The sequence below is a fragment of the Colletotrichum scovillei genome, assembly GCF_011075155.1.
Source record: "Colletotrichum scovillei strain TJNH1 chromosome Unknown Contig00011, whole genome shotgun sequence".
NCBI classification, from domain to species: domain Eukaryota; kingdom Fungi; phylum Ascomycota; class Sordariomycetes; order Glomerellales; family Glomerellaceae; genus Colletotrichum; species Colletotrichum scovillei.
The window spans coordinates 3,534,925-3,560,098 of record NW_023336269.1 but is presented as its reverse complement, the minus strand read 5'-3'; the positions used below and the strand labels follow the sequence as shown (position 1 = coordinate 3,560,098).

General features: G+C 52.4%; 7 protein-coding genes across 7 annotated transcripts; 3 read left to right on the top strand and 4 right to left on the bottom strand.

The window, feature by feature from the left end:
- Window positions 1–1,434: 1,434 nt before the first annotated feature.
- Window positions 1,435–2,644, top strand: HER10_EVM0000174 (uncharacterized protein; the record flags this gene model as incomplete). Its single annotated transcript, XM_035469968.1, has 4 exons — window positions 1,435–1,580; window positions 1,640–1,824; window positions 1,882–2,258; window positions 2,321–2,644. 4 exons carry the CDS (start codon window positions 1,435–1,437, stop codon window positions 2,642–2,644), a joined length of 1,032 nt encoding a protein of 343 aa, XP_035326421.1.
- Window positions 2,645–3,087: 443 nt separating this feature from the next.
- HER10_EVM0009603 (riboflavin transporter MCH5) lies at window positions 3,088–4,525 on the bottom strand (the record flags this gene model as incomplete). The annotated part of the gene is made up of 2 exons (XM_035479088.1): window positions 3,088–3,995; window positions 4,066–4,525. 2 exons carry the CDS (start codon window positions 4,523–4,525, stop codon window positions 3,088–3,090), a joined length of 1,368 nt encoding a protein of 455 aa, XP_035327172.1.
- Window positions 4,526–5,086: 561 nt separating this feature from the next.
- Window positions 5,087–6,987, top strand: HER10_EVM0010047 (uncharacterized protein). The gene has a single exon (XM_035479517.1). It carries the CDS (start codon window positions 5,225–5,227, stop codon window positions 6,656–6,658), a length of 1,434 nt encoding a protein of 477 aa, XP_035327203.1. The 5' UTR covers window positions 5,087–5,224; the 3' UTR covers window positions 6,659–6,987.
- A 302-nt stretch (window positions 6,988–7,289) lies between these two features.
- HER10_EVM0000304 (ATP adenylyltransferase) lies at window positions 7,290–8,831 on the bottom strand (the record flags this gene model as incomplete). The annotated part of the gene is made up of 2 exons (XM_035470092.1): window positions 8,452–8,831; window positions 7,290–8,255 (listed from the first exon to the last, which is right to left on the bottom strand). Exons 1-2 carry the CDS (start codon window positions 8,569–8,571, stop codon window positions 7,290–7,292), a joined length of 1,086 nt encoding a protein of 361 aa, XP_035326436.1. The 5' UTR covers window positions 8,572–8,831.
- Window positions 8,832–9,156: 325 nt separating this feature from the next.
- On the bottom strand, window positions 9,157–9,776 carry HER10_EVM0008137 (uncharacterized protein; the record flags this gene model as incomplete). Its single annotated transcript, XM_035477669.1, has 4 exons — window positions 9,157–9,260; window positions 9,326–9,423; window positions 9,567–9,678; window positions 9,740–9,776. 4 exons carry the CDS (start codon window positions 9,774–9,776, stop codon window positions 9,157–9,159), a joined length of 351 nt encoding a protein of 116 aa, XP_035327038.1.
- Window positions 9,777–14,084: 4,308 nt separating this feature from the next.
- HER10_EVM0003554 (transcription mediator subunit Med12) lies at window positions 14,085–20,388 on the top strand. Its single transcript, XM_035473227.1, has 3 exons — window positions 14,085–16,583; window positions 16,635–16,839; window positions 16,885–20,388. Exons 1-3 carry the CDS (start codon window positions 15,355–15,357, stop codon window positions 20,065–20,067), a joined length of 4,617 nt encoding a protein of 1,538 aa, XP_035326710.1. The 5' UTR covers window positions 14,085–15,354; the 3' UTR covers window positions 20,068–20,388.
- A 709-nt stretch (window positions 20,389–21,097) lies between these two features.
- HER10_EVM0003471 (uncharacterized protein) lies at window positions 21,098–23,791 on the bottom strand (the record flags this gene model as incomplete). The annotated part of the gene is made up of 1 exon (XM_035473146.1): window positions 21,098–23,791. The coding sequence occupies one exon, from the start codon at window positions 23,789–23,791 to the stop codon at window positions 21,098–21,100; it is 2,694 nt and encodes an 897-aa protein (XP_035326704.1).
- Between the last annotated feature and the right edge of the window lie 1,383 nt (window positions 23,792–25,174).

The following is a 25,174-nucleotide window of genomic DNA, read 5'->3' as shown; positions in this document are numbered from 1 at the left end:
AGAAACCCCTTATTGAGTCAAGTATCTCGAAAAAAAGGGGCTCATTATCGAAGCACCTTGTTATTGGGACTCCAGCTACATGATGAAGAGCTTAATTCAACGCAAAATCAACCACTTGACCAAGTATACTATGCAGAAAATACTTTATGATAGACGAATTCTTCAACTCGAGACGCTCAGAATCCTGCCACTTTAGAGAACTCTCACGGTAAATTAAGCTTTGAGTATTTGACAAGGGGCCATTGCTCTGTCCGTTTCTCAAGCATCTAATCTTCATAGACCAGGGACTGGATATGAATGTGGTATCCACGAAGGAAACATCAAGCCAGGTATCCTCGGCTCACTTACTTAGTCTGCTTGTCGTTCCCGCCGTTATCGTGACTTGCGCGGAGTGGAGTGCCGTCGAGTGGGGGCGTTGTATGTGGCGATTCATTTAGTTCCGGAGACTCCCCCTTAGACCTGGCATAATTGAAGAGAGGATAAATCCAAGTTTCGACAGCGGAGATTCCGTTACCATCCACTAGTCTAAATTGGATTCTCTCTTGACAATGTGATTCTGCCGCGGTCTGGAGAACGTTTAGGTGCAGTTCCTAGATCAACGTAGATCCTCGGTCCCTTGGTTAAAGCGTCCATGCTCTACTCTTTTCATATATACAGTTGGAAATGTCCGTACGGAAGAACTCAACGCCTGAAGAATTGGCTCAAACATCAGTCTCCTAAACTTTCAGGGCTGTCAAGCTGGAAGACGGAAATCTTCAGAAAGGCTGCATTTTGACTGTCGACGAAGAGCCGCTCGGGTCCGATGGGAGAACTCACGGAGATTGATAAGGGGCCCCATCGCGGGCCGCATTTACTCAAGAGTTACCAGAAAAAGCTTGATTCAACAAGCCAAACCCCTCGGTTGCCACAATTAGTGGGCCAAAACAACGGTAAAGATCGGTATGCATACCGGAACTACAAGCTCGATTTGGTCAACGTTCCTTTCTCCATCATTGCACTTACCGAGGCCCTTCTTCATGCATTTGTATTGGACAACAAAAGTGCCGACCGTTTGGTGAGTACCTCTAGCTCGGCTTTTCGTCATGTGGCGTGCAACGGAGCGGACCTGAGATCCTCTGTGACCTCTAGAAAGCAACTCCCTCACACACCAGTAAGTTCGAGATTACACTCGGTGATATCGGTCGGAAAGGCCTCTCCTAAATTCTTAGCCGGCTCTTGAGTCAGAAAAATGAAAATTGAGGATGAAGTTCAGGTCAGAAAACACCGAGGAATCAGAAAAGGGGGGGAGAGGCAAGGTAGATCATTGGACTGCCAGTCTTGACTACGATAAACTTTGAGATATAAAATGCTGATTTTCCTCCTGTAAATATGCTACCTCGGCTCATTATCTCTTCACTCTTTAAGCGCATCACTTGTCTTGCAGGAGAAGCCAAAATGTCCTCCACTTTGAAGTTTCTGGTTTATGGCTGTGCGGCGGCCACGGCCGTGGCAAGCTCGCTGCCTTCTTCGAACTCGAGCGCCACGAGAGCAGCTGTCAAGGAATTCCCAGAGTGCACCTCGTTGCACCAAAGAAAGTCTTGGTATGTTGAATCAGATTTGGGCTTATCAGCTTCCCTCTCTAATCAAGGTCTTAATCCAGGACTGCCATGACAACCACCGAGAAGAAGGCTTACATCGACGCCGAGCTCTGCTTGATGAACAAGGCCCCCAAGCTAGGTGTCGCCGGCTCGCAGAACCTTTGGGATGACATGATGTATGCCCACATCTACCAGGCCAATGTCATCCACAATGACGGTCCTTTCCTTCCCTGGCACAGACTGTACAGTAAGTCTCATTTCGTCACCATGGTTGAGGACAAACAATAACGAAGGAACATCGCAGTGCGTGTCCACGAAGTCTATCTCCAGACCGAGTGCGGCTACGAGGGAGGCCAGCCCTACTGGAACGAGTTGGAGGATGCGGAGGCCGATTTCTTGAACCAGTCCACCGTCTTCGATGCCGAAACCGGATTCGGAAGCTTCAAGAACGGCGACAATGGCTGCGTTGCCGATGGGCCGTTTGTGAACCTGACGATGCATTTGAACCAGACCAGCAGCGATGCAAACTTCTGCTTGACCCGCGATCTCGACCAGGACAGCTTCTACCAGGCCAACAGCACCTACGTCAACGAATGCATGGCCATCGATACCTACGTCGACTCGTGGAACTGTTGGGGCACGGCACCTCATCTTGCCGGCTATATGGGCGTTGGCGGCACTGTATGTCACAATCATATCTTCCCTTACACTGACGTATCTTGACTGACTTTTGCAATGAACAGATGTTAGACGTTGTTTCCAGTCCTGGTGACCCCTTGTTCTTCCTTCACCACACCAACCTCGACCGATTGTGGTGGGAGTGGCAGTCCGTCAACCTCACCGCTCGCCTCAACGAGATTGGTGGACCCGTAGTGGCTTCAGACGCCTTCCTCACGATGTCCAACCTCGATTATCCCGGTGCTGACCTCCTTGACTACAACGGGGAGAACGGCGGCAACGTGACCACCATGGCTCACAACCTTTGGACTTCTGGCCTGCTGCCCAACGTTACCATTGCGGATCTCATGGATGTTCGTGGTCCCATCAGCTGCGCCATCTATGTCTGAGTATACTGCAACATGCTCACGGGCTTGAAAGGCGGCACGGTTAAAGCTCCATGCGGTGGGACACCGGTAGATGATGTGGGAGCCGCGCCACCTACTACCACCTTACATGTAGCTTTGGGTCTGTTGATCTCTCTTACTCCTCCTTATCCCAGCCAGCCAAAGTGCATCACTATTAATGAGCTCGACAAACAAGGTACTTGGAATACCTCACTGGCTTTACTTTCTTCTGTAGATATTCAAGGTTGTACAACGGCAATAGACTGTACCTATTCTTCGAATGACTATTCATGTAATGCAACTCTTTCTACACACCTCCGAGACGAACTATGAGTCTATTTTGATATTTGTATTTGATTTATATTTAGCAAAAGAAAAGAGACTGTTGTGGCACAAATCGTAGCGCACGATTACCGAACAAGGAACCGTCCGGTGGCACTCGTTGTTTACAAGATTGCAAAAGGTCTCCATCCAACACGAGCCACCTTGGCCCCCATCAAAGCCACAAGAGAAAGGGCATAGATGAGGCCAGTGAACAAGATCAACCCCCGATATTCCCCGTTTTGCGCAGAAATGATTTCCCCAGCCACAGGCACATCGAAAAGACAGGCGAAGGAGGCCGCTGTGTAAGCTGTCGCATAGTACCGCCCATAGCTCTCTGTCTTACAGAGTTTACCGATACAGACCGGGCTGATACTGATGTTGTTCCCGCTAGCGAATCCAAACAGTACCACAAAGACGACGATGCCCGCCATAGAAGAGCCTGCCGGTAGCCACACGGCCAAGCAAGCGACGATGCTCAGCACGAGAGCCAGGATGTTGGAGTTGAAAGGTCCGGCAAAGTCACCGAACCAGCCTGCCAGAATTCTCCCAGCTACACTTCCAGCATTCAGGATCGTAGGAATCTGATACGCAAAGTCGATATCGAAGCCCTTATGAATGGCATAGCTCGATATGTACGTGAGAGGAATGAAAAGTGACCACTCAAGGAGAAAGATACCGAGCGTGGTCAACGCGAATGCCGAATCTCGGAGTATACGTATGTTGGGATGAACCGAGGCGTCAGGGTTTGGTGGCAGCCGTCTGTCGATGAGCAAGGTTGCGGCCCCACAGAAGACGAGTACGATGAACCCGACGGTCCGGATCGCCCATGCCCAGCCAGCTCGTTCGAAGAGGGCGCGGAGCATCATGGGGTATACGATGCCTCCGAAACAACCTCCGGTGGAAGCAATGCCGGTGGCGAGTCCTCTGCGGTGATAGAACCAGTGACCGACGGCGGCAAAAGATGGTGTGAATAGGAGGGAGGCGCCGACGCCGTTGAGGACTCCGAAGACGAGCATGAAGTGCCAGAACTCTGATCAAAGTTCATTGTCAGCTGACTGCATCTTTCAGATTCCGCAGGTCACAAAGGAGAGTATACGAACGTGTAGATATGCTCAATAACATCTGAGCCGTCACAACACAGACCGTGCCGGACAGGATCAACCATTTCGGGCCATACTTGTCAAAGACGGGGCCGATATAGATCCCGCAGAAGAAGCAGAGGAACATATACATGGAGAAAATCCAGCCGATGGTGCCTTCGCTGTAACCTTGTAGCTGGTGAGAGCTGATGTAGGCGTGGATGGTTGCCACGCTATTCGAGATGCCCAGGGCCGAGAAGGATGCGAACCAGGAGCCTAGCACGACAGACCAAGCGCGCAGACCTCCTTCGGGGTATTCATCTTCCGGGTTCGGCATGGTCTCGTCGATGCTTGTGTTGTACTGCGGTTCTGGCTTCGAGTCTCGGATTTCGGCCTGGTTGGTGGTGTGGTTCGGGGCCATGTCTTGGATTCCCTCAGGCGTGGCCTGGCTCTGCTCAGAGGATCTCAATGATTGAGACATCTTCAACTTGGCAAATCGCGTGAGAAAACTGATGACTTGGAGAAAAACCGAGCAAACATCGTTTATAAGCTTGGGGAGCTGCAGCGAAATAAATAGTCTTCGCAGCAGAGCGATGAGTGACTCAAGCAACAATGGCGACAATCTCTTCCACTCCCCTAAAGGTAAGTGTAATCGAGGTCTTGACCTTCGAAAACCAACGCAGCTAAAGTCATTTAGACTCCATAGGGAAAATTGCATGGGTCATCCTACATATTTCTACATATGCACTCCACGCAAAGCGCGCCCTGCAACTGACATCCAAGAAGAAAGCGGGCTAGACCTCTACGGGAAAGAGAAAAAATTTAAAATTTCAAGAACAGCGTCTTCAACCCGGCCACTTATTTGCTTCCTTGACAAAAGAATACGGGCACCAGCCAATGACCTGTCGTCTTCCTCTCCCACGTCTTCTCAAAAAGGTAACTTACGCCTATGTGGGACCGGCGTCGGCATCGGCTCCGGCTCAACGACCGGTGTCGCAATCGCGGGAAAACAGGGGACCCCACAAGTGGGGCGGCCCGAAAGGCAGTTTAAACGTCACATCTCCCACCTCCAAATGACTCCGAGACTCGGAATGAACGCTAGATCTTGCCTTTAGAAGACAAGCCGTCAACCCACACGAATCTCCCGCCAGGGTCACACCAGGGAAGGAAACTCGAGACGATGCTCCTCCAGATCGTGGGCTCTCTCCAACACCTCCGGGCCTCGACCATCGTCCACGCTCTCATCGCCCTCCTCCTCCCCGTCACCCTCACCCTAGCCTTCATCCTCCACAATGGCGACGCAGCATCCACGCGCAGGAAGCTCCGGAACCTGGAGTCCATAGGTGTCCCGGCCAATAAGAGCCACATGGCAGACCAATTCGACTCCAAATATGCCTTCCCAGAAGACACACCATCGGGCAACCAGGGGCCGATCCGCATCAAGTCAATCTACATCCACCCGATCAAATCATGCGGCTTCATCGAAGTAGACAGAGCCCTCCTCACAAAAACAGGCTTCGCCTACGACCGATGCTTCGCCCTCGCAGCCGAGACGCCCGACCCGGAAACGGGCGCCGTCTCCTGGAAACTCATCAGCCAGCGCACGAAGCCAAACATGTGCCACATCCATACAGAAATCTACCTCCCTCGGCAGAACAGCGACCATCGAGACCCCCTAGTCCAAGCCGGCGGCTGCGTCCTCGTAACCTTCTCAGACCCAGACCCCCCAACCTGGACCCAACGCATCGAGACCTTCCTCTCCAACCCCTTCAACCCCTCCACAACACCTCAAATCTCCTTCATCGTGCCCCTGAACCCCCCCTCAACTCTCGTAGACGAATTCAACATTGGCCTCAAAACCTTTGGCATCCACGCCCGCGATGCCTCTGGGCTAGACATGTCCCGTATTCCCTCCGTCGCCACGACTCTCCTCCCGAAACTAAAGAAATTCCTCGCCATCCCGCCGAACCGCGGCCTGACGCTCACGCGCTGCACGCCCGAGACCTTGACGCGGACGACCCTCAACCTCGCGCCCGTGAGCTACATCGGCTCGCCCGCTGTCCACGGGTATACGGACCAGCAGCCCGTCAACCTCAACAGCCTATCCTCCGTCCACGCTGTGTCCGCGCTGCTGCCGCCGGAGAACAGACCGCTCGACGCCCTCCGCTTCCGCGCGAATTTGTGGGTCACGGGAGCGCCGGCGTACGTGGAAGAGACGTGGAAACGATACCGTATCATCCCCAAGGGAAACCTCTCAAATAACAGAAAGCCGCGGGCGGACGTCTCACCAAAGCTCTCTGTCGTCTGCAGGACGTCCCGCTGTACAATGCCAAACGTCAATCTCGCTACAGCAACCTTTGACACTGAGAACCCTTCGTCAGCTGAGAAGAAGAAGGGGAAGCCGCAGCCCAGTACGACGCTGATTGAGCATCGCACCCCTGAGACGGGGAATCCCAAGGCGTTGGGGTACCTCGGGATGCACTGCGTGCCGGAGGACGATGATCTGGACGAGGCTAGGAGGCAGGGGAAGGGGCTGTATGTCCATGTCGGCGATGAAGTTGAAGTTCTTGAGACGGGGGAGCATTTGTATGGGTCTACTGCGAATGATTATTGAGGTGGGTACTTCCCGGGAGGGGTTGGACGAGGAAGACACGTGTGGCAGTGACAGCGCTGCTCTCGTGGACTTGCGCAGGATGATGACGTACATAATGTATATAATAGCTTACTGATCAGGAAATTTGGAAGTGCCTGGCTGAAGTTGCATAGGAGTCAGGGTGAAGTTGCCAAGCAAGTTCGCCCTTCGTGGTAAATTCCTGTTTGGCGGGAGACACAAATGGCTTTACTAGCCACTTGCAGTTGTTATGCTGAGATTACCTACGAACTCATAACGTCTCCCTTGCTCGGTCTCGTTCAATAGCAAGTCTGTATTTAGCAAAACCCGGCATGTAGACAAAAAATGAGAGTGATGGCTTTGGGCCGGTATAGACCAACATGATATCTTTCCAAATCCAGCAAGAACCAAGGTCTGCAGGAAAGTGGTTGGCTCGAAAACGAAATGGATGAAAGATCTTGATGCAATGGGTCTCGTTGTCAGCTGTATGTTGCTGACTTCCATGATCTGCTCCATGCTAATCCACGTCTACATCTATACCAATCTGTCTATACCACATCACTCCAACACAACCCACAGTCTCTGAAGTCCATATGTCGAACCTCCCAACCCACCAAATCACAAGTTCATCACTTCACCTCCCAACGCCAACCTCCTCAAGCACCCTCCTCGCCCCCAACTCCCTCCATTTCCCCACCGTCTCGGGCCTCGAAGCCCACACGACACCAAGCATACCAACAGCATTCACATCCGCCCCGTCAACGCCAGCCTTCACCCTAGGAACCACAACGATCCACCGCCGTCCGAGAATAACATTATGCGGCACCGCCACGGCCCTCCCTTCCCCGTCCTCCTCGACGACCTTCTCCCGGCCGGGAATCAGCTCCGTCGCCTGGCGGAGCATGTCTCTGTATTTCGCCGTGAGGTCCTTTGTCGAGGGTGGTGATGGGCCGGTGAAGCGGTGGATGAAGTACCGGAACGGCGGCTCCTGCTTCCCATCGCCGACCGCTTCCGTCCCTGTCCCGGACCCGGAGGCAACGAGGTCAGGCCACATGGGAATCGCTACCGGCGCAGGGATAACCTGCATATGCTTATGCAACCGACTGCACCCGCCCTCCTTGCCACAATTGAAGATGACCAGATACTCTCGTCCTTTCTGCTCCTCACCATCAGCATCAGCACCCCACCGCCCATTCAACCCCCCCAAAACCTGAAGAGCAGCCCCTAGATCCCGCTCACCCAACCCCTCAAACTGCCTCCTCCTCCCATCAGCAGTCAAGAGTAGCAAATGCGGCCTGTACGCGCAGAACTTGTTAAAGGCAAGAACATGCGTAGCCTCTTCATCCCCGCCACCGCCGATGGTCGTGAGTTCGAAGCCCGCGATGCTGATATCGCCTCCGGGGAGGTTCCCTTCTTCATCGAGGGTGATCTTGTTGTTCTTGTGTTTGTCATCGTCTTGGGTATGAGTGTTGGCGTGTGAGGCTGCGCTGGCGGGTGTTTGAGACGACGAACCCTTTCCATCGTCTGCGTCGTCTAACTCTGCGTTGTCTTCTACCGCGGCCGGCTTGCTCTTCAACGCGGCCGTTAAGCGGAACTCAAACTAGGGCAGGATTGTCAGTCTCTGTGATACCTATGGTCTCTTGCCTCTGAAGTCTTTCATTATCCTTCTCTGCGCTTATCACCGTCTGTCTCATCCATCTCGTCAAGTAAGAAGCAAGATGGAAACGTACGAATACGCTCATTATTCGCGCCAAACCACAAGGATGACAATCCGGTAAAGAAAGAAAAACAATTACCTCGAAGCCCCCGTCCTCATGATAAATCTTCTCCATGTCTTCGGCGTACATCACAATCCCGTTCCGAACCTTTTCGTCAAAGGCGGCGAGGACCGAGGCCTCTGTGATCGGCGAGGCCATTGCGCTTCTCACTGCTCTATTATTTCCAGACTCAAAAGTGATCTGGAAGTTACAAGTAGGAGAGGTATGCCAAATTTCAGAATGGAGTGAAGTATTATCAGGATATCAATGAGAGTGGTTGTATGTACCTCCGTAGGCGAATCGACATGTTGAAAGTCGCAGGAGTGGCAGTCGGAATGAAAGCCGGTTATTGGCCAGCTGCATATGACGACATCAGAAAGTACCCCCTTGCATCGATAATTGCACAACGCGACAGCATTCAGTCTTAGTTTCCAAACTCCCAGAACGATTTCCTGCATGGTGTTTGCGAAAAGTCATAGTCGAACTTGATGCTATTAAGATTTTAGAGTATCAACCGCGTGACGTTCCTCTCGCGCCCGCTTTTACGTTTTGTCTCCAAAAGAGGTATTATACTACAATTTTCCACCACGCTTGATCCCCCCTGACGCCATCATCGACTCGTCAATATGCCTCTTCTTAGGTAGACACTGCCTGTGCCTCGTCTCATACTGGCAACGGCTCATGATGCCAGATACCGACCTACACCACCGTCGATCCCATCCCTCGTCATATGGGTAACTGTATTTACGCAGGAGGAACGGGGGCAGCGGGACCGGTGCCAGTCGCGGCGCCTCGTTGGGCGGGGGGAGGGAGGAAGAGGGGCAGGTAGCTGACGGCGAGAGCCATGACTGTCATACATCGTCAGCGAACAAGCTTCTGGAAATGCGACTTCGGGCAGAGAGAAGTGACATACCCGACATGCCCACGGAGAAGTATCCCGGCGTCGCGGAGCTCTTCTTCGTCTCCTCGCTCTCACCAAGCCAAGTCTGAATGCTGAAGACGACGGAAGCCCTATTTCATAGCCTGTCAGCAAGTCTGATCTTCGACCAAAGCTCATGTAGGCCCCCGTGCTGTAGTTGCTTGGCCGCCACAGTTCGGTGCAGTGCCAGCAATGCTATCCATCTCGCCGAGGTTGAATGAGAAATGCGCCATACCATCCGATAAACTTGTTGCGCGTAAGCATCGCAGCCATTGGCAGGGTGGAAGACAGCGTCGAGGAGAGCTCGGTGGAGTCGCCCTTGGCCTTGGGCTCCTGATAGGGGACGACTGCGCGGAAGACAAAGGTTAGCAGCACTTCGCGACAGGATAGGAGTGGTGCAAAACATACTTAGGTCCGGCCGACGCATATCTCGCTTGGACGCCATTGTGAGAGCTCTGAGTGAATTGGAATTGCTGTACGTGGAGGGCAGAGAGCTATGGCGGAGGGGGTTCGATAGGTACCACGGTCCTGGATGCGCGAATGAAGCTCTCACCCGAAGTGACGGGGCCACCTTCCAATAGAGAAGTGGCGCCTAAGTCTTCAGGCAGAAACACACGCGACCCCGAAGAGCTGGGGAAGGGAAGAAGGGAAAGGCAAAGGAAAGGCCGGCCGATTGCCCCGCCCCGCTTGCACACACTCAGCCGACGACACGTTTTCTGCTATATCCACGCCCCCTTACTCTTCTCTCCCGGAAGGTGCCTGGGGGTGTATATCTCGTCCGCGCGAGCCGTCAAGCGGCCCCTCCGAACGCCGCCGCCCCACGAACCGATCTGACAGTGGGAAGCAAAAGTTGCAGAGATTCCGAGGGACGCGGATTCCGATAACGAACAGGCTCACACTTTGCGTGCCCGGGATTTCCAGAAACCTGATACCGAAAAGATGGGGATCGCAGTCTGCCCAGTGCGAAGGTGGGAGGACGCTCCCGCCGACGGGCTTACCCTTGCCATGGTGTTCGTTCCGCTGCCGAATTCGACTTCATGAGTGTGTCTGGGAATTGGAGAGCCAGGTTCACAGACTGCAACGGATAACCTCCGCTGGACATTGTCTACGTGTGCCAACGCTCTGTAGGGGGAGATATGACAGGATCCCGAAATGTCTGACTCTGGGACGTGGACCACTGGACACTCTGGGGGCCGAAGTTTGCGGGGCCTCGGAAGATGCGGCCTACGGAGGGTCCCAAAGAAAGGAGAAGGGCAGAACAGCTGCATATTACTCCGGCGTCTTCTCCGTGGCCGTGGTAATCATTCGCAGCATGGAGCTTTGCCGGAGCATTTTGTTTTGCGCGCCTGCACGGCACCCTTACGAAATCCCCTCCTCCGTTATCTGGCGCGGAAAGTATCGCCCGTATGCGGGCCCCTCTGCAGCCAGACAAGCACGAGATAACAGCTAGGCCGCGGCCGTCTGCCCTTGCAGGCACAGCTATATTCCCCCACACGGGGCCTGCAGGAGAAGGAAAGGAGGGCCCTGGTGGCTCTTTTTGGAGTTCGCTTGGAACTTTCGAAAGAAGGTTTTCGACATCTTCTGGGGCCCTGGGCTGGGCATTGTCGGGGAAGCGGCCTTGGAGTCTGGAGATGCGGTGTGCTAACACTGTTACTAAGGAATATCGATCATTGTGGCCTGTGCTTGTCTGAATAGCCCTCCAGAGGCGGGCTTTGGTCGCAGCGACACGGAGCCCAACATTATAGATGTCGTTTGGCGAATAAGAGCCGGGCAACTCCAGTTGGGCTCTGCGAAACGTGGATGCCGCTGGAGAGGAGTCTGGGAGAGTGGTGGAACACGGAATAGAAGCCAACGAAAGGCCTCCAGCTGGCATAGTTGATGGGTCTGTTTGACACGCAAAAGCCCACTCATCACCAGCAGAGCCCGAACTAAGTCAGGCACGGCGACCCGACTATGATTGCGCACACCTCAGGGAAAAAAATGTCTCGAGTGTTGGTGACCGCGGTCATACGGAAACAGGTCGTGTCAGCTGAAAGGGGATGGCCGATACCATCGTGTGTTTTCTTGTGTTAATGGCAGGTGTTCGGCGGCTTCTCAGTGGCTATCCCCGCCAGGTACCACCTGATTTGCAGCGGCGGATCGCATGCAGCATGATGGCAGATTGCGTGACACCTGGCGGCGATTCAGCCATCAAAGACATGGACAGCGCGTGGGCAACACAAGCCAAGTAGCCGCGGTGCCACGGCGGCCCGGTGCCTGGTCTGGTGTAGTAAGACCGGCGGGCGTGGTTTGGCACGTTTTGGTTCGCCGGCCGAAGACAAACTTTCCCAGGGCCTGGAGAAGGAGTCTAATCCAGGGCCCCAAGGAGAGTTGGGACAGTCGACCGGGATGCTGTTCGATATAAGCCGAAGGGTACTATAGCCCCCCCTCCTTCAGTGGTTGAGCCAGTGGTTGAAAAGGTCCCGGGGATACTGAGGGCCAGAGACAGGTGTCCCAGGAGACCGGAGAGTATGGACGAAACGCGGGAAGAGATAGGGCCGGTTCTTTGTGTCAAACGGGGATGGTGGGTGCTGTGAACCTGGTGGCCGTTCTATGCGGATAGCAGTGCCGCTCGCTCAGATCGTCTACCAATTTTTCAGAGTTGGGCCTGTTCTTTTAGTCCCTCACCACCTGTTCGGGAGTCGGGAGAGCGGGCTGATGGGACGGTGGGAGAGAGGGAGGGGGAAGGGATGAGACAAAACACACGGGGTCGTAGACAAATCAAATGCAAGAGAGAGAAGGGCAAGACAGGCGCTGCTCGAAGCGAATGTGTCGATAATGGCGATGATGCGTCGTTCTGTCGATTTTGGGTTGGGTGGTGGCGTTGGAGTAAAGCACCCGAAAGTGGCAGCTAAGATGCAAGTGGTAGTTAGTTACGGAGACGAATACCTACCTACCAACCTGCCAGTCTACGAAGGCGGCAGCTGCCCGGGTTTATTGCATAGATACTAAGAGCCCATGGAAAGGACGTTTGGTGCGATTGGACGGGGTAAGAGGATAAGAGAGCAGCAAAAGGCCAGGCCGGGCGATAGGAGCAGCTGTAGTCGCCTTGGGGTCTTGGACCGAGTGCGGCTAACAACATCCCAACAGCCTATTCCGGCTTCCTCTCTCCGCCCTTCCGTCTGGCGATGCGTAGATGGGCTCTGCCATTCCAGCGGTACGGAACCCCGAAGGAAGCAAGATTTAGACCTGGGCGAAAGGGACACCCGGGCGTTTGGGTTCCCTAGCCTGTCGGAGTTTCCAGTGTGCTGCCCACTCCATGTACATACCTCCAGAGTCCAGAGTATCCGTACAGGTAGGAAGAGTCTAAGAGAGCGCAAGTGTCTTTACTAAGCGGTGGCCCGGTCCTTGTCAGCATCGACTGCGAACTGACACTTGTCTAATTTAGCATGCTTCGGGTTATTTTGATGACTGCCAAAGTTTATACGCGAGGATGCAAGTCTGATACGGAGATTGGAAAAGGCAAAAGGGGGCTTACGATGATGATGATATTGATAATGGCGATAAGTATCTGTAATCCATCATTGTCTTACATCTCAGCACTCCAAAGAGTCCATACGGATACACTGAGTGACTGACAAGGAACGCCTTTTGGAACTGGACAAGCCGGAAAGGAAACAAGACCGGGGCGAAGGTCACTTGGAGGCGGGAGTGGGCGAATCAGCTGCAAGACATTGGCTGAACAAACCAATGAGACGGACTGGACCCCATGGCGGTGGACGGGGGTTGTCCTTGGACTGACGGATTTTGGAGGTTCCATTGGCATCAGGGACTGAGAGGAGAGAGAGGAAAAGAGACAGAAGGAGGGGGGAGGTGTGTGTTCTTTTCCCCCAGCTGATCGAAAAATCGACCTAGCCTAATCAGGCCAAAGCGCCAGCTTGGCCTGGTCGTCTTCGATAATTTGTTGACAGGAAGCTTCCGATTTCCATTCCTAGTTCATTACATCGCATCGTTACCAATTGTTCGTCGTACAGCCAGTCTCAGGTTACGGTTCGCAAGTAGGCAAATGAACAAACTGAATCTGCCTGATGCTTCAGTATTGTGTTGCTGTAGCAAATGAACTTCCCAGCCTCGTCTTTTACCGCCAGTGTTTTTTTTATTGCCGCCGCCGCCTTAAAGCCTGCCGCGTATCCGCCTACTTTATGCCGAAACTCCAAACTGTTCTTTTTCCTTAGCCAAGAACGGGACGTTGCTGTTTGGTCCATGTCTGCATCGTGTGGTCTGAGAAGTGGGTGTAAACTCTGTCCTAGGTACAGATGTTCCTGGTTAATAATGCTTGGTGAACTCGGGTCGGCATCCGACCACAGAGACAATGTTTTAACTACCCAGTACCGTGTAGTTTCCGTATCGCCACAGAAAGAGTGTGCAGAAAGATTAAACAGTCCCTGCGCTTATCGGGAGCTTCCCGCAAGTCGGCGCAACTCATCAACCTGGTCATGTCCGTGAACTCGAACTCATCCATCTCGGAGAAAGTCCTAATTCAACAAATCTTACGCACACTGTAAGCCGTATGGGATTGGACTACCTCCTTACGCAGCACAGCGTATGAATGAGGCGCTTATTCCAACCAGCCCACTCCTCCAAGTTGTTTTGCTGGTTCCAAGGCTCCAAGTAACATAGGAGGTACTGAGAGAAAAACTCCCGCTCCCTGGAACCGCAGATCCCATCGGCTCCCCGCCCCACGACTAAAAGCAATTTAGCTGCTGTTCCCTGGACGCCCACTCACTCTCATACACACACCTTCTTTTCACTCACTCCACTGTCCCTTTCACTCTCACCTCTCATTTTCACTCACTTACTCATTCAAATCCCCCTTCTCAGCTCACGCCCCCCTTCCCTTACCATCTCATCCCGTAGCACACGCCACACCCTCCGCTCTCCGTTCCGTCCACCAGCACCAGCACCCGCGCAGGGTGTTTGTCAGGTTGCTTGTGGTTGCCTTTCCCATTTTCAGTTACCATTCCCATTCCCCGTTCCTAGCCTGAATTCGGTCGGATTGAATTCGTCGGGTCCTTGTGTACTGCGAGACTACACTAGATACCCAGTCCTAGGCTGAGCTGAGCCAAGGCACACTATAACCCCAAGCCATATTTGCCGTCCGTCTCATGGTCTCCTGCACCACCTAATACCTAAGGAGTACGCTGCGCTCTGCCTGCATTGTAAACCCCAACCCACGGCAACTCTGCCTATCACATTCAAACACCTTCGAAGGCTCCCTCTCTCTGTTTTCCTTTCCCCCTCTCTGCCTTTTGAAGCTCAATCTCCCCCAGTCGTTAACTCATTTGGAAACAAGTCTCTCTCTCATACCTGGACTACGATTTTCTCCGCTCCCCGCCTCCTAGCTCTGTTCACGTTACCTGATCTTGACGTGAGCTCTCTGCAACTCATCGCTCACCATACGACTTGTCCCCTCGCCTTGACACTCATAATCAACGGCTTCAACACAACAACGTACTAAGGCTCTTTCAATTTCAACAGTGTCAGCAACCAGCAGGATTTCCAGCGGGCCGTCGCGAGTCATCCGACAACAGCGAACCTGGCATACGCGGGAACCTTCGGAGATACTGCGCCCCCCGTCTCTGTATCCGTGGTAATAGCCAGCCGTACGAAAGATCCCACACGCACTTTGCAAATCCGCCGCCGCTGTACCGTACACGGTACCGCACCAGGGCCCTGCACACTCCACCGCTGCATGCACCCACCCTACCAGTGGCCTGCTAATCCAGTCCCAATCCGCAAACCGCTCTTGCACCCCCGACCGCTGCACAGATAGCGCGGCTGACGCCGTCAGATCCCCGACATCAATCCGTCGACCGATTATTCCTCCTCCCCCCCTTCCATCCAACATCACTTCAGCATCGTCAACCCGTTGGCACTCGGCATCGCAGCCTCGGCGCTTCGACTTGGTCGCCTCCTCACTACATCCAACACACCCGATCATATATTGAGAAACCAGCAATGTCGCCTCGGAATTTCCGCCTGCGATGACCTCAAGGACCCCAATGGGCGTCCAGCCGCGACCGCCCCAGCAGCGAACACTGAGCAGCTCGGGCTTGTCGGTCCAACGGCCAACCCAACAGCGTTCCCTATCCGCCCAGTACTTGCCCCAGTCGCCCGTTCGAAAGGATAACCTCATCGACCTGACTGGCGATGCCAACGATGCCGCCGTCGCACAGAACAGATATGGCACGTTACCGCGGAGAGGAGGCTCTCGCCTCAAGCTGGAGTTGTCCAACGAGGCCATGCTTGCCCAGCACGGCGTCAGCGAGTCCCCAAAGACACTCACGCCTTCCCGCCTTATGCCCAAGAACGAAACCTCAAACCTTACCGATATGAGCTCGCCGGCCTCGGCCAAGGGCCAGCCCGTCGACGCAGATAACCCCCCGATGCCCATGCCGAAACGTCGTCCGCGATTCGTCGTACCCGCCGCCGTCAAAGATGCGCCGGCGCCTGTCATGGCAATCAAGAAGGATGGCCGACCGAAACCGTACCACATCGAGACCCCAAGCATCGCCCCCCGATATGCGCCGTTTAGCAAACCGAGGCCCGACGCCGCAGCCAAACCAGGCTTTGGAGGTTCGAGCAGTGGCGCGCGAGATATCCCGGACATGGGGCACGCCGACTTCTTCCCGTGGACCGGAAACCACCCCGAAGACCAATATACCGAATCCATCATCAAGAATGGATACTATGATAAACAACCGCAGGCCTCGGTCGAGACACAATCTGCCAAGGCTGCACTCTTTCCCGCCCTCAAGCATAAGAGCGGGCTGAACTTGCTATCCAACATCTTTATCGGAGTGCTAAACCAGAGAAAGCTAAATGGCCAGATCTCGTCGCCTTCGACCTTCAAGCCGCCGCCGCGCGTTACCCTGACCGATACGAAGCGAGAAATGTGGCTGAGGGACTTGGCGAACCCATCGATATCGTTGCGCCGACTCAGCCGAACGATTCCCCACGGCATCAGAGGCAAAGTGCTGCTGGACCACTGCCTCAATAAGAACGTGCCGACAGAAAGAGCAGTCTGGCTGGTCAAGTGCGTCGGCGCCAATGAGATCCGAGCCTTCAAGAGAAAGGGAAACGGCCCGGGACCCTTTGTGCTCGGTGGCGAGGCAAAGTGGCTCAGAGACTGGACGGTTTTCGTGGAGCAATTTGTGGAAGGAGTCTCGACGGCCTTTGGGGATAACGACTGGAAAGCCAAGGTCCAATATGCGTAAGTCTACATTATGTGATACTCCATGGGTGTGAGCTAACCTTTCTATAGCATCCGACTCGCGACACATCTCTATGCGGAACAGCTACTCGACCGTGACCACTACATGGATTGGCTTGTATCCGGATTGGAGAACTCGACACAATCAAAGTTACCCATGTGGATTCTCACAACACAGATTTACTGGAAAGACCTGCTTCGTTTAAGAAGATATGGCCGACGATTAGTGAATGCGTTGCTCAGCCATCTCAACACGGTACGCCAGCTCAGACCCACAAGGAGTTCGCAACTAACTGTTCAGATTTATAACGATCCCGACCGCGATATCCTCACCCAACTCTCTACGAGGTTGACATCTCTACTGACACCCCTGTTGTCCGCCTACTCGGACAACTTCGTGTCTCCTGCGACTTGGTTCAAGTACAAAGACGCACTGCTCGCATCTATCCCGATCGATAACGACTTTGCTCAAAACGCATACAAGTGGATTAATGTCAGAAACGAGCAGCTAGTTGCATCAGCCAGCAACTCCCAGCCGGCAAACCGACAGATACTGGTCAAGCATCTCGACACCTCATTCATGTCTTTGTACAGCCCCGACTTGGCTACGCAGTGCTGGGCTGTTAGTGAAGACAAGGGAATGATAGTTCGCACATTATTGGAGTGGTGCACCTCGCCTCACCGACCAGGCACCGCAAAGGTGTACATCACTGCCAGTCTTCTTCGAGCTTGGGCGGCTGCTGGAGTGGATGTGACGACAGCGATTCTCGAGTTTCTTAGTGCAAACCCACCAACCGAGACGAGATCGAAGAGGGTTTTCCACCAGCTGGTGTCAGAAATCGTACGATCAGGAGACTTCCAACTTCAAGGATACATATTCTGGCTCATTGCCCGAGGCGGGCTGAGAGAACCGGCCGATACTGAGGCCGATGGATCTTGTGCTACAAGGCTGCTTGTCGACCTCCCTCTCCACGCCCTTAACTCTTCTGCCCAAGCCACACGAGCAAGTCTCCTACGACGAGCATCCTACGATGTCAACGACGAAGCCCAGGATATTAACACAGCTCTCAAATGCATTCAGCATGTTATGGGACTTCCTCTTCCGCCCGGAGATCCGATGCTCCAGCGGAAGCCCGTACCAGTCGGAAAGCTCTGCAGGCTGATTACCAACAGCAACCGGGCATTGCAAACCGAGGTTGGAGCGAGGCTGCTGCAAATATTCAACAAGGAAATAATGATGACCAAGAACGGCCCTCAGGTCTCTCCGGCTATGTTCAACTTCGCTCGCGCTGTTCTCGAGGCGGCCTCCGACTACTCGGTTCTCGTCGAGATTGTCAAGGTGGTGTCGAGAGCTTCGAACCCCGAGATTCTTGCCTCCTGCGCCGATACTTTCAATGTTCACCTGCCGATTTTTGCAGCGCTGGGCGTGGCCAAGGAACTGTTCGATGCGCTGATGGAAAGATTGAAGGCCGTTAGTGACGAGCAAGGACCTGCTGCCCGACCTCTCTTGGCGTCTCTGGCAAATCTTTCGACCCTGATACCCGGCTACACGAATACTGCTGTCTACTTGCGTCAGCAGCTCCACCAATGCGATCGCAATAACCCTATCGACGCATGCTCGCCCGTATCTGATAACATGACGGCGCAGCTACAGGACGCCGAGGGCGAACTACACGAAGAGATCGAGAAGCTTTTGACGAGCGGTACCAGCGTCGATCGGCCTACCATGGACCGACTTTTCCAGACCGTGGTCGGAAGGTTGGAATCTTGCTGGTTAAAGTCGGCGGACAGACAGCGTGCTTATAGCGCACTTCTCGGGAGGCTGCGCATTTTCGATGCTCAGCACTTTGACGTGCGCATGACCGACTGGGTCCACCACATCAGTGCGTTGAAGACTCGCCCTGCGCTCGAGAACATTTACCCCCTTCTCATCAGCATGGGCTGTCTGACCTTGCCCATTATCCTTACCACGACATCCGTCGAGGCAGGGAGGATCGGGCTCAACCCGTCGACGCCCCCTAACATCACCACGACTTACATGCAGGAAGTCCTGTCTCTAACGATGATGCCCCTTCCCGCCAAGACCGCATTAATACCCGAAGAGACTTACCGATTCTATATCCAACAACGAGTTGCACCACGTCAAAACCACAAGGATATGGTCTATCTTGTGAGGAATGCTCTCGTCGAGTTCTCGAGGCTGCAGGGAGTCGTCGAATCTTCGCTGCTGCCACTCGCAAACCCCGAAATCAAGGACACTGCGCTGCAACTGCTCAAGTTCTTGGTTCTGCGGGATCCTCCTTCGGTAGTGCAAGCGCTGGGTATCAAGAACCCAGAGCCTGCATTGACAAGTCTGTTTGCACAGATTACGACCAAACTCCTACTACCGGATGCTGGCGACGATTCACCACTGACGTTCGAGACGGTCCTGGAATTGGCAAATGAGTTTACTCTCCCATTCTGCCAGCTCAAACTTTCGGTTGGCCTCGCGGCGGATAGCACGACAAGCCCGGGAGGAGGCGAACAGGCTCTCACTCAGTTCGACATGTTTTCGAGGGCAATGGACCGCGCTGTGTCAGCCAACAACGTAATGTGGACTAGCATGCTACCCTACCTGAGCGAGGACATCACGGAGCATCTTAAGAAGCAGGCTCATCTGCGTTTCCTGGGTCTCTTCCCGTCAAACAAGAACCCACCTGCTGCGGATCCTCTTTCTCAAGAAAGCACTCAGCTCGCAGGAAGTCTGCTTTCAGTAGTCGAAGCGATTTTGAGAGGTCGTCCGCCTGTACGGACATCGCAGCTTACTTCGGGCATGGTTGAGAAGCTTGCAGAGCTGTGGGAAGTCCTGGCAACCGACGACATCAACAAGAGAGACCTGCGCGCTTCAATCCTCCGCTACTGGCTTCCCGCCTTGTTGCGGTTCATCACGCTCCACACGACTGCAAACGAACCTGCGCCGGTAGCGACTCAACCCCAGGCCGCCAATAACATGAAGCCGCCTGCCAACGCTGCTGTTTTTGAGATCCGGGCCAGAATCTTAATCGTTCTGTCTGGTCTTACTCTCGAATTGGACAACCTAGCATTCCAGGACGCTCAAAACGGCCGACCACTCGGCCAGCAGGTTTTCGATCTGGCCCTACTGCTAGTCGATACTTTACCAGACGACATACGCCTGCAGTGTGTGCGAGTCTTGCTTACAGGCGGCACCATGCAGAACCCAGCATCCTCCGATGCCCGTCTCCGATACCTATTCAGTCACATGCCTCCAACGACGGAGCAGTTTGTGCTTGCTCATAGACAGCAATCTACTACACAACCAAACGGGCCGCAGAGAATCAAGATGCCGATCTCGATGCAAGGCACCGATAAATTAACGCCGTTCATCTACCGCAAATGGGAGATGCTCAGCGAGCCCACTCCCAACGTTGGAGAAAACGATACGGCTCTTAGTCTCACATTGTTTGAGGCGATTAAGATTCAGTAAACAAATTGGAGGAAGCGTTGGGGATACACACACACACATACACACACAAACATTTCATTACTGTCATGCATACGTCGGAAGAAAGGCGGGGTGTTCATTTATAGATACCATTACTGGTCCAAATCGGGATTGTAGAATCAGGCAGGCGAGGAGGGGGAGCAACGAGAACAAAATCCTTTTTTTGATACCAGGATGGAAAGTCAATAGTCGGTCGGCGTCGGCTGGCTTGGAAAGATTGAAGGAGAGGGATGAAGGGGTGTCGACATGATTGTATTAGTGAGGCGGGCATCAGGGGGGTTTTTCCTTTTTCATCATCATGACAACAACATTATTATTTAAACGTGTTTATGACAGCCTTGTTCGTTGCAAACTGCGTGAGATTGTGACATGCTTGCGGCAACGCAATGGCTCCAAATTATGACGCTTCAGGTATTCAACATAAAAGCAGCACCCCCCTAAAACATTCCGAGATGTTCTTACTGGGCATAGGACTAATGCTGGAGATATCGAAGCACCAAAATTAGCATGAGTTCCGAACTAGTATGTATTCCAGCAAGTTGTCGTGGAACGTGTTACAAGCAAGCGCTATCTAGCGTTCGCCAAGATGTGATCGTCCCTTGCCAATCTTCTAAACGACGCTTTAGGTTATGTAACTTGTGCTTGTCTTTTGTTGGTATACACGTCAGTAGGGCAAGGCCTCTCGGCCGGTACGAATTCCAACGAGCGTATATCGACTGCGTAATGGAGATATGGATAGAAGGAATGGGTGCACTGAGCCCACGATTCCTCCGTTGGGTGTAAGTAGGTGGAAGGGTCGTTTGCACAGGCCCGACTACCTTTCGAATCCCTCTGCCCGTCAAGATTCCAACACAAACCCAGCATTTCTGCCTAATATTCGAAGAGTTTTCTTCGGAGAGTTTGGGTCACTGTGATGGTTTTGGAAGACGGAACAGCGAGGCTTCCAAACGAGATCGCATTTTAGTCAAAGGTGAAGTTCTTCTGAGCACAGCACCCCTAGAATTCCGCTGCACTAAAAGTACTGCTTCTGGTGGTTCAAATTCAACCTTTTTTCCCCTTCAGGCTCTCCAAACATCAACTGCACTTTGAGATCGCTATCCGCTCCAGCCCAAACGGTCTTCTCCCAGGCCTTGCTAGATGTGGCGCCTGCCCCAGCATCTACCAGATCCTCGTCCTCCGGAACCGGCGTTCTCAGTGCGAGAAGTATTAGGTCCTGCAAGTCTGACCAGGGTATAATACTCAAGACACGTATTGGCTTTTCGCCCACCTTGATTTCAAAGAGCTCGGCTAGACTCATGCAACCTATACACAAACCATAGGTTGCGATGATGCCCAGATAAATGAACATGACGGCTTGAGCCCATAGCAGCGTGGGACGTTTTTGACCGGACCCGTATCCATGCCGCTGGGTGGTCAAATGAATATGTAATTCATTTTTGGTGAAATCTTCCAAAGTTCCATTCTTCTTGTCGGTCCGATTGTTCCATTTGTCTAGATAGAACCCCGTATCGTTGGAAGCTGTTAACACGTGCCTGCCGCCACGGTTTCCGTACTTCTGATCGAGGTCTATATATTCGAGTTGATCCTTGATGTTCTTCAATACCAGACGTGTACTTCTGTATGGATATGTGCTCCGGGACAATCCTTCAGTGAGATAGACCCCAAAGACTTTTGCTAAGAATATCTCAGCTGCGGTATCGTTATCCTTGCTGGGTGCCATCGCCGGTAATGTGGTGCCATTCTGCTTCTCTTTAGAAGAAAAGTTCTGGACAAGGCGATTCACTGCCGGTAATGTGCCGTTCACACCTGGATTGAGTGCCTCGAACCAACGTTTATGAAACCTAAAAGTCTTCGCGTCTTCGAAACTTTTGTTGTGGAACAAGTCCCTCATGTGACTTTTGTTACTGAGCGATGATTGCAATGCATCGCTAAAGCTAGCATCCACAGAGAAATTCGACCGAATCCAGCTTGCGTGTAAGTTGCACAGAAAGATAATGGCTTTCGGCTTTCCGAATAAAGCATCAGGAATTTGCCCATCTATAAATACAGTAGGATCATTGGGTTGCCACACGAAAAATGTGCTGGAAACTGACTGGTTGTCAAATTTGTGGTCTGTCAGCCAATTTTTGCCGAACTTGGGTCTGCCAGCTTGGATCTTTTTGCAAAGGTTGTCACCGAAGCAATTAAGGGATTGAACAGGATAATAAACAGGATTTTTGTCCTCAATCAATGCATCCTTGTCGTGAATTGTGCATTTGGATTGTATCAATGCCTGGTACAGTATCGACTCATTCTGTGACGCTGATTCGCTAGGGTTCCTGGTCACAGTTTGAAGGCGGTATCTGGGTTCCTTAGATAACTGACCAACATCTGAGCTATCGATGTACTTCTGTAAAAGGCCCATACTACCTGTGAGGAAATGCAGAGGGCTAGTGCAGAGAGTGACCGAGCTGGTGTCCTGGGTGTAGTTGGCCTGGGTGAAAACGAGTTGCCTCCGTAATTCAGCGGACGGAGAATGAAACGTAAGGTTGTTCGTCAAGTCCGTAGCAGCGTAGTCTAGGAGCCAGCTTGATATCTCTGAATATCCTCCAGCGGGACAGTAAGGGAGGTATATGCCTTCGACTCCGTCGCATATATCAGGCGCATCGAGGCGAGCCGGGAGCCAAACATTATCCTTATTCCATGCGTATACAAGCGGAAGCTTGACTTTACTGAAAGCCACAGAAGCATCGATGTTATACCAAGCAAGCGTTGGTACTAATAAAACAGCAGAAGCAGGCCCAACTATGGTTGACATGAGTGTGGCAAACACAACGAAGGCAGGCAAAAGAATTCCCCAGGGGTTCGACAAGTCAATACCCTGACGCCAGAATGCTGTGGATCCAATGTACGCAAGGTCTCCAATCCGGTAGCTACCTGTTAAGAACCCTAAGCCAACGCTCTGGGTAACTAAACATCGACGGAACATAGCTAGAGCTAACGAGGACATCGATGCGATAATGAGAAGCTCGTGTATCTTGGCTACAAGTTGTAAAACGTTGCTGATGGTATCAGCATCGATGCGGTAGTCCCTGATGAGAGGTCCATTTTCGGGATACCAATAGAAGTCTCGAGAGCCAATGACAACAATGGCTATGGTCATGAACAAGGCAGGTGCATGGATGAGCCACCCATGACCGTACTGGGCCCAGCGGCTTCTCGTGATGTGTTTTGCTTTCGGTGAGCGATGGCTTGCTTCTGAATTCCTCGAAACATTGTCCGGTTGGGCTTCGGATCTACTCGGTTGAGACTCTAAGGTAGAGTACGATGGCTGTTCCGTTGATCCAGCTTCCGGTAAGCGATGGTTTGCTTCTGAATTGATGGGAACATTCTCCGATTGGGCTTCCGGGACACTCGGTTGAGGTTCTGAAGCAGAGTGCGATGGCTGTTCCGTTGATCCTCCGGGCTGATAAGAGTCGCTTTCTTCCCTAGTCGCCGGACTGTGGTCGACGGGATCGATGTTCTCATGAGATGTTGACTCGCCCGAACGCAGTAAACTCATCCCCAATTCTGTGTCTTCTTTCTGTCGACTACCCGCAGTTGGAAAAAGGGGAGTCAGGAAGTCTTTGACAGAACCCAGTGCCGAGGAAAACCGTGGCTCTTGTACTGGGAATGTATGGCGGTGATGTGTCCTCCGACGACGTAGCGAGTCAAGTTCATTGTCCATGGCGGGCGATATGGATTACAGCTACGTGAAAGCTCGTGTCTCAATAATAATCTGGTTGCGAAATGAGGAGTAAGACAAGAAATAAGCGGGCACGTATATGTAGACAGTGGTCAAGGGGAAAGGTTGATCAACCTCGCAATTTTTTGGAAGATGAGTATGCTTTTCAAAAGCTTCACGCAAAGAACAGCACCGATTCACATCGATTCATTCATTGGCTAGGCCTCCCTCATAAAGTGCTAATGCGGTCACAATGTGGCTGGCAGCATTACATCAACCGACAACACCACGCCGTGCTATTGGGCATTTATACGAGTTTTCTGCTGCGACTGCTACCCTCACCACATTTTATGTGCTAAGGGACAGAGACATGTCTCTGTAGGTGACAAGAAGCGGAAATATCAAATCATATGGTGAAATGATAAAAAGGCTCCCGAACACCCCCCCCCCCCCCAACTTAACAAGACTTAGGATTCCCATGATGTCTGTTTGCTATCTTTGGTGAATGAAAGTCAACAGCTTTGAAGACATCTTAATCAATCATTCTGATTGTAAACCACAAGCTTCGATTGAGATGGAGGACGAAAATTTCCAGCGCCAGCTGTTGATGCATTGAGATTTCCATGATTGGCTGCCTGATCTGAGGTTGGATGTGGTTGCGCAAGTGCTGACGAGTACCTCCCTATAGGTCAGTTAGGAAAGCTGATTCGGAAGTTTCATGCAGCTATTGCTGACCATACATAATACTTTATCCTGTCCTTCGAACCCAACGCAATATGTCATTGTTTGCCAAGAGGGCTTGACAAATGAAAGGCAGCAAAGCCCCTCTTGTGGCGTGAGAATTTTAGAGGAGCGGAAGTATCCTGCCAACTCAGCCTGCCTTGAAGTGGCATGCGTCCGGTTTGCAATCACGACATCCTTTTGATACGCCAGCGTTGCACTAACAGCGGGTGCCCGTGAGATGATGTGAAGCAGAGACGTGTGGATGTGTAGATGGATGTTTGAGAAGGCTGGGCAGCTTAGGTAATTACAGGCCATCATGGTTCAAACTGATTGAATAGTGTCTGTACTCCGTATACCTTCCTAATAACACGCACTAACATGCTCAAGTCTAGGAGCCGAAATCCTATACTGTCGGATTAGAAGTCCAATTCGACCTCGTAGCAGCGCAGGGGCCACATATCGACCATATAATTAATTATTACGGCCTACCTAACCTACGGTTAGAACCTCCTTTCTATATATACGCAATAAAATTATATAGTTAATTAACCTATTACTACGTTAACCTACGGTTCGAACTAATCAACTAATATTCCTATAATAGGGATACTAATATTAATTAATAATTAATTTCTATTATCATAAATTAATAAGGCATCTTAT

What these genes read in the sequence shown, in the direction of transcription:
- HER10_EVM0003554 (XM_035473227.1), top strand. Translation starts at nt 15,355, where the DNA reads ATGACCTCAAGGACCCCAATGGGCGTCCAGCCGCGACCGCCCCAGCAG. An exon ending in AAAGCCAAGGTCCAATATGC is followed by an intron (nt 16,584 to 16,634) that starts GTAAGTCTACAT and finishes ACCTTTCTATAG; the next exon opens with CATCCGACTCGCGACACATC. An exon ending in TGCTCAGCCATCTCAACACG is followed by an intron (nt 16,840 to 16,884) that starts GTACGCCAGCTC and finishes CTAACTGTTCAG; the next exon opens with ATTTATAACGATCCCGACCG.
- HER10_EVM0010047 (XM_035479517.1), top strand. Translation starts at nt 5,225, where the DNA reads ATGCTCCTCCAGATCGTGGGCTCTCTCCAACACCTCCGGGCCTCGACC.